At 50.1% G+C, this 6,408-nt stretch overlaps 2 protein-coding genes across 2 annotated transcripts in view; one reads left to right on the forward strand and one right to left on the reverse strand.

The window, feature by feature from the left end:
- Dbndd2 (dysbindin domain containing 2) overlaps positions 1–6,408 on the forward strand; it is a 26,145-nt gene that overhangs the window by 1,857 nt on the left and 17,880 nt on the right. The window lies entirely within an intron of this gene.
- Tp53tg5 (TP53 target 5) overlaps positions 4,354–6,408 on the reverse strand; it is a 3,731-nt gene continuing 1,676 nt past the window's right edge. Inside the window, exons 4-5 of the mRNA XM_021195188.1 lie at positions 5,071–5,558; positions 4,354–4,466 (exon numbers count right to left, since the gene is read on the reverse strand). Coding sequence (XP_021050847.1) covers positions 5,096–5,558 — 463 coding nt within the window. The 3' untranslated portion in view covers positions 4,354–4,466; positions 5,071–5,095. The remainder of the gene's footprint in view (positions 4,467–5,070; positions 5,559–6,408) is intronic.

Consider the following 6,408-nt stretch of genomic DNA (forward strand, 5'->3'; position numbering starts at 1 on the left):
GAAGAGAGAAGAGAAGAGAAGAGAAGAGAAGAGAAGAGAAGAGAAGAGAAGAGAAGAGAAGAGAAGAGAAGAGAAGAGAAGAGAAGAGAAGAGAAGAGTGTGTGAGTCCAGGACCCCATGACTGACAACCTCCAGTTCCCTGTATGGACTGCCTTGTTGCTGTCACTTAGCACAGCCAGAGACAGGACCCAGAGAAAACCCCAGCACCCCTCCCAGCCTTACCTTCATAACAAAAGCCACTGTCTGCTCTCTGGAAGTGACCAGGCAGCCAGTTTCTACTGGACCTCAACTATGGCAAGAGTTTGTTTGCTGTCTTTGAGTTCTGTGATGGGGAGGGTGTACTAAAGGTGCTGGAGGCTCGCCCTGCTAAGGCAAGAGCTTTCTTCCTAGTGGTTCCCTCGGGAAGGGCTGGCAGCTGTCCTTCCTAGGTACATAAATACACTATTTTCCAATACTTTGACTTGTACTTATGTCATTATTGGGACCAAGAGAGATTAGCTGTGCTCAAGAGTGATAAATAATTAGTATTCCTTCTTTCCTGGGCCCTAGAGTTATTTCTCCAGGTAAAATACTAAATGCCAGAGGAAGTGTGGTAGCACCTGCTTGCCCTAAGACTTGGGAGACTGGGGAAAGGGGATCAGGAGTTTGAGGCAACCTGGGCAACATGACAAACTCAGAGGTTAGAGTGAATCCCTGTCTCAAGAAAACAAGCAAAATACTATATCCCACCCTCCACCTGCAGCTGCCTCTACAGTGCCTAGTGTAAACTGCCACAATCCCCCATCCCCCCCCACACACACTTGTGATTCCTGAACATGTACTGTGGCATACATTTTTTGTGAAGCCTTTGTTGTATTTCTTTGGTTTCTGGAGCTTGTCCAAACTAGTAGAGTATCACAGCTAAGATGAGTTTTGCTTCCTGCACAGGGAGCCCTTCTCGCCTTTTGGCTTTCTGCTCGGTAGAGTGAGAATCTGAGACTGAAAGTACCTGGGCAAAGGCTAGGTGAGCTAGGGTAAGGCCTGGGGGTAACCCGGGGTTGTGGCCACACTGGCTGCAGGGCCTGGGCCCAGCTAGATTGATGGGTTTCCTCCTTAACACAGACTCTGAAGGCACATACGTGACTTCAGTGAATGGTTTCAGCAGCTGAGTGCGGCTGCCCCCTTAAGCTGTGGATTCTGTTGCTCCAGGCAGGACCATCTCTTATCGGTTTCTCTTAATGGCTGTGCCAGCTTTTTCTGCATAGGTTTTTGTTTGTTTTGTTTTGTTTTGTTTTTAATGAGAAGCCTGTGTCCTTTGACTGCTAATTTGATTTTTGGAAATTGCAAAATCACCAAAGGAACCAAGGTGGATTTTTTTTTAAATTTCTTTTTATTCCAGTAATATGATGACTGAGCTGAGGAACAGTTGATTAAAGATTACATAACCTTCCCCAGAGGACAGGGAGACAGGTCTATCTCCATAGCTAACTGGCCATCCTGCCTCTCTGAAGTAACAAGTTTCCAGTTCAGTGAGATGCCCTGTCTCAAGATAGTAGGCAGAGAATGGAGTGGGGGGGGATTACATATCCTGCTCTGGGCCCCGCATGTGCGCCTACCCACACTCTGTAATACACACGAGATGTGTGCAGTTTCTGCAGCAACAGTATGAATGGTTTATAGAGATGAGTTCTAGTCTTCAGTAGCAGTGACAGTGAAAGTGACAAGAGCTAAGGGAAACTGCTGTGGCAGGAGAGGGGCGTGGGAGCCGAGTGTCCTGGCACATCCTACTCAGTGCCGCCTGGAGGACTAGGAAGCTCCATGGGGTGACTGAGTAGAGGCCACCTTGGCTGGAGTGCGATTGTATCTCATGCTCTAACCCTAAATCCTGCAAAAGGCAGTACTGGAGTGTTTCCATGTAACTATATTCATTCATACGTCAGATGGTGCAATGTAGTGGTGGGGGTGGGCATACAGTATTGTTCGGGGTACAAGGGAAGCCTACATACTCAGTGTGGAGGGACATCTTTATCAAGTATTTCCCATCTACAGCTGTATGAATCCATGTATGTATACAGGGCTCAGGACCGTGGCGGGCAGATTGTACTCATTTCTTTAGATTATTGCGAGAATTTCATGAGATCCCACATGTATCACAGATCTTAAAAGTAGGGAATGACCAATGGCTCCCTCCTACATACCCATTTTATAGAAGACTTTATACCAGTCTGCCTCACCATGCTCATGAATATTCTCACTTAATCCACGGAGAGAGGGACCACAAAGAAGGTGTTAACAGTTCAACTCCACATCACACAACTCACATTCTTAACTTGATCCGGATAACTGGGGTATCTCAGGAAACCGACAGCTAGATCCTTATTTGCAGCAATTAGCAGCTCACAAGGGAGAAGCAGGACCAAGCCTGGGATGTTAGGGCACAGAACTGTGAAGGAAGCTTGGGGGAATCTAAAATCCTCCAGCACCCCACAAACTGACCTTCCACATAAATTTCATTCACTTCAGAACCTCCAGAAGGGTGTTAGTGGTACCCCTACCCTCTTTGTGACAAAGTCTCACTGTGTAGACTTAGCAAGTGCTATCTATATAAACCAGGGTAGCCTTGGACTCATTGGGATCCCTCTGACTCTGTTTCCCCAATGCTGGGATTAAAGGCCCCACCTCTCCCAGCTTGTGTCCCTTAAAAAACAAAAACAATTGAAGTCATGAGTTGTGGAGGCGCACACCTTCAGTCCCGGCACCTGGGAGGCAGAGGCAGGCAGATCTGAGATGGGGGGCCAGCCTGCTCTACAGAGTAAGTTCAACACCATTTCTGGGATACTCTTTTCTCAAATAGTGATCTTACCAAACCCAGAAGTTCAGACTTAAGTGGTTAAATACAGGAAAAGAGGCAATGGGATTTAAGCAGATGGCAGTCACAAATGTCCAGGGCTTGGGGTCATGGTCAAGTTGGAAGTAGTTCTGTTGGGAGGCAGAAGTTGTGCCTTTCACCACGCCCTTCCTCCCATTGGTGGTGGTGGATCTCAGCCTCTGCACATGGGCCTCAGCCCAACTCCTCCCCTGGGCACAGAGTGCAGCGTGTCAACTTGGCAAGGCCTTGTCCACTGGAGCCTGTACCCGAGTCCCTCTCTGAACAGGGTGCCATGAAGACAGAGCTTGTGCCCTGAGCACCCACTGAGAGATGCTGGTCTGAGGTCACAGGTTGATAAACAGGAGGTTGGAAAGAGATTGCACAGAGGTTATTTACCAAGGTTGATGGACCCAAAGTGGCAACCACTGAGCAGGAAAACAGCTGCAGAGGAGCAACTGGGGAGGGGGTCCTGGGAAACGGCAGGGGGGGCACAGGAGGGCCACAGAGTGCTCAGATGCCCTCGGCTCCAACTATCAGGGACAGCAGTATAGTGGGACACTCCCCATGCCATGTTTGGCTCTGGCCGGTCCATGTTCTCAGACTGCCTCTCCAATACAGATGGCAGTGCCAGGCCCAGTAGGGAGCAGCCGTGTGAGAGCAAGTGAGGCTGCCCTCCATCTGTCTCCCTCCCAGAGGACTCTGTGGGAGGACCTACCCTTAGGTGCCTCAACCGGAGGGCAGGCACACTCATGGAGGCCAGCTCCAGGGAGGAGGCCTGGGCTCCTTTGACTCTCCCCAGCTGTATGTACAAGACCTATGGTTCCTGCTGACAACTGGTGACAGAGATGAGAGCAAGTTAGCCAGGGCCCCGGGTTCAAGGGTGAACCTATGTTAGATCTCAGCTGTAGGACCTCACTTGCCTACCCCACCTGTCCTGATTTTCCCATGATCTTTGACCGAGGTTAGAGTGGTTGGACAGGATCCATAATCTGTGACCAAGGAGGTCTAGTTATTGACACCACAAGCACTGATAATCTGTGGGGAGCAGGATTCTGGGAAGACTGTGGGGCCAAGTCCGTGTGACTTTCTCCTCTTAGGAAAGTGGAATGGAGAGAAGCCAGGAGACTGAGGGTAACTTTGCTCTGGTGACTCCTCTCTGAGCCAGCCTGGGTGAGTCACCTGCTGTGGAGGCATACAAGTTTCTGCTGCTCCTTGGATGGCAGGACCATTATGAGGTACCTGTACCCAGGAGACAAGTGGTCTCTGACTTCATAGAGGAGTGTGCGCTGCTCAAAGGGACCACCTTGTGGGGGAGCTAAGGGAGGCTGAAGGACACAGCATGGTAGATTTTCTGTTCTGGTTTTCCAAAATGACCTTAGGAGCCGAGGGGTGGAGGATAGCCGACTCAAGACACACCCACCCACCCTCCTCCCCATCTCCCCAGGAAACCTCTGCTCCATGTTTATGTGATTGTCAGCCTCAGATAGGCAGAGCCAGTAGTGCCGTAGGGGAGATTTTATTTGTAGACTTGACTCTTTCTTGCCTATCCCTTCCACTAAGCTGATAGCACCATCTCTACTTCATACAATTCAAGTTCCCATCCAGGGTTACACACCACCTGAAAGCAGAGAGCGTCGTGTTAGTTATGAGAATCGCCCCTAGAGGGCGCTGCTATTCGATGAGCAGGCACAGGGTCCCCTGGGCACTTTGGTTTTTGTGGCAAGTTGGAGCTCTCTGGTTTTCCCAAAGGGAAACACATTAACACAGACTTCATGACTCAGTCAGCCTCTAACTTTCATGGGGACCTCAACCCATGAAGGGGGAGAGTTTTTAGCGTAAGTCTTATTTAAACTGAATAAATCAGAGTTGATTTGGTCTAAAGGGAAGTGGCGCAGTAAAGCCCAGTGTGGTGCCTTCTCCCTAGGTTTAAACATCAATTGAGCTTCCGAAACAGAGCAGTTTCCACTCTCCTGAGGCCTTCTCATTTGAGATGGTGCATATCAGGTCTCACAATCCCATCACCTTCCCTGGAGGTCAGAGTCAGACCGAGATGTATTCTCAGCCCAGCTCTTAGCCTGCTCTGTGGCCCGGTCAGTAGCTTCCCCTCTCTGGAGATGGAGCCTCCCAGTACTGCCAACCGCAGTCACCAAGACCCACAGCCCCGGGCATGGGCCTGGCTGAGGGGCTGCATCTTGCCCTGGCTAAGGTAGTGTCACACTTACCCTGTGTGGATGGTGCGTAGGCAGCTCAGAGTGATGCACAGCAGAAACGGGTGCAGGAACGCTTGAGGCACCGGAAGGTGGACGATCTGCACATGATCCGGCGCCCTGGGATGTGTACGCGTGTGGGAAGCCCCTCAAACCAGACCAACTGGTCGGTTATATCCAGTGGCTTCATGTTCCCCATGGCAGTTCTGTGATGGTAGGTCTTTAAGAAGACAACGCGGGGCTTCTTAACGTATGCCTTCCTCTTCTGGGCTCTGGTTTGCAAGCCACAACTCTTTGATATCTTGGAGACTTTAAATGGTTCCTGCTTTTTTCTTCGTGTCCCGGCTACAGGTGACCCCTTAGATCCTTGCTTGGGCTTCCACTTTTTGGATGTTTTTTGCTTGGGTTCCTTTACAGACTCTGCCTTCTTAGAATTTGGTCTCATTTCAAGGACCTTAATCTCTTGGAACTTTGTATTATTTTGTTTCACTTTGTCCTTGTCCCTGGCAGGGAGAAGAGAGACCATCAGCAGATCAAGGCTGAGAGGGTCCTGTAACCCAGCCCTGAGGTGCTTGCTATGTAGCTGGTTCAGGGAGCCCTGGCAGAACTAGAACTAGACTGAAAAGAAATGTCTCCAGAGCCTGGGCATGGTGTAAAAGTAGTACGGGCAGAATGGATGTGAGACCTTGGGAAGTCAGATAGCAGGATCAGTTTTTGAGGAGCCTAAGGATAGTATGTTGTTGGCACCTACCACTATGCTAGGCTTTTGTCTCAACTGGAGGGAAGGCTGTCTAGTGTTCCTTTCAAATTATATTCTGAGAAATCCTGGCACTCCGAGGACCCTTCTCTAGTCCCCTCGCCTGTCCTGGATAGAAGGCAGGATGAAGGTAAGAGGCCTTACCTCACATTGAGAATTAGTTAGGGACAACTGTTTTTAAGAGATGTTTCTGTGCTTTAAAAACCATGGTGTTCTGTGACCCTGAGCCTCGTGGTTCTGGGCTTCCCAGTCACCGGTATCTGGGATGCCACATTAAAGAAAGAGCCTCAGGAAGGAATTAACAGCCCCCACCCTTCTCTCTCTTTCTTTTTTTACCAGAAAGGAGATTTCCTCATGAGTATGTGTGCCAGCTGAGCAAAACCCCCACGCTAGCTCATCCTAGCTGATGAGCGTGATGCCAGTGGATGGCGGCTCTCAGAATGAGCGTGATGGGCAGTGGATGGCGGCTCTCAGGATGAGTGATGGGCAGTGGGTGGCGGTTCTCAGGATGAGAGTGTTGGGCAGTGGATGGCGGCTCTCAGGATGAGAGTGTTGGGCAGTGGGTGGCAGCTCTCAGGATGAGCGTGATGGGCAGT

The sequence above is a fragment of the Mus pahari genome, chromosome 3 (assembly GCF_900095145.1).
Source record: "Mus pahari chromosome 3, PAHARI_EIJ_v1.1, whole genome shotgun sequence".
Lineage (NCBI taxonomy): Eukaryota > Metazoa > Chordata > Mammalia > Rodentia > Muridae > Mus > Mus pahari.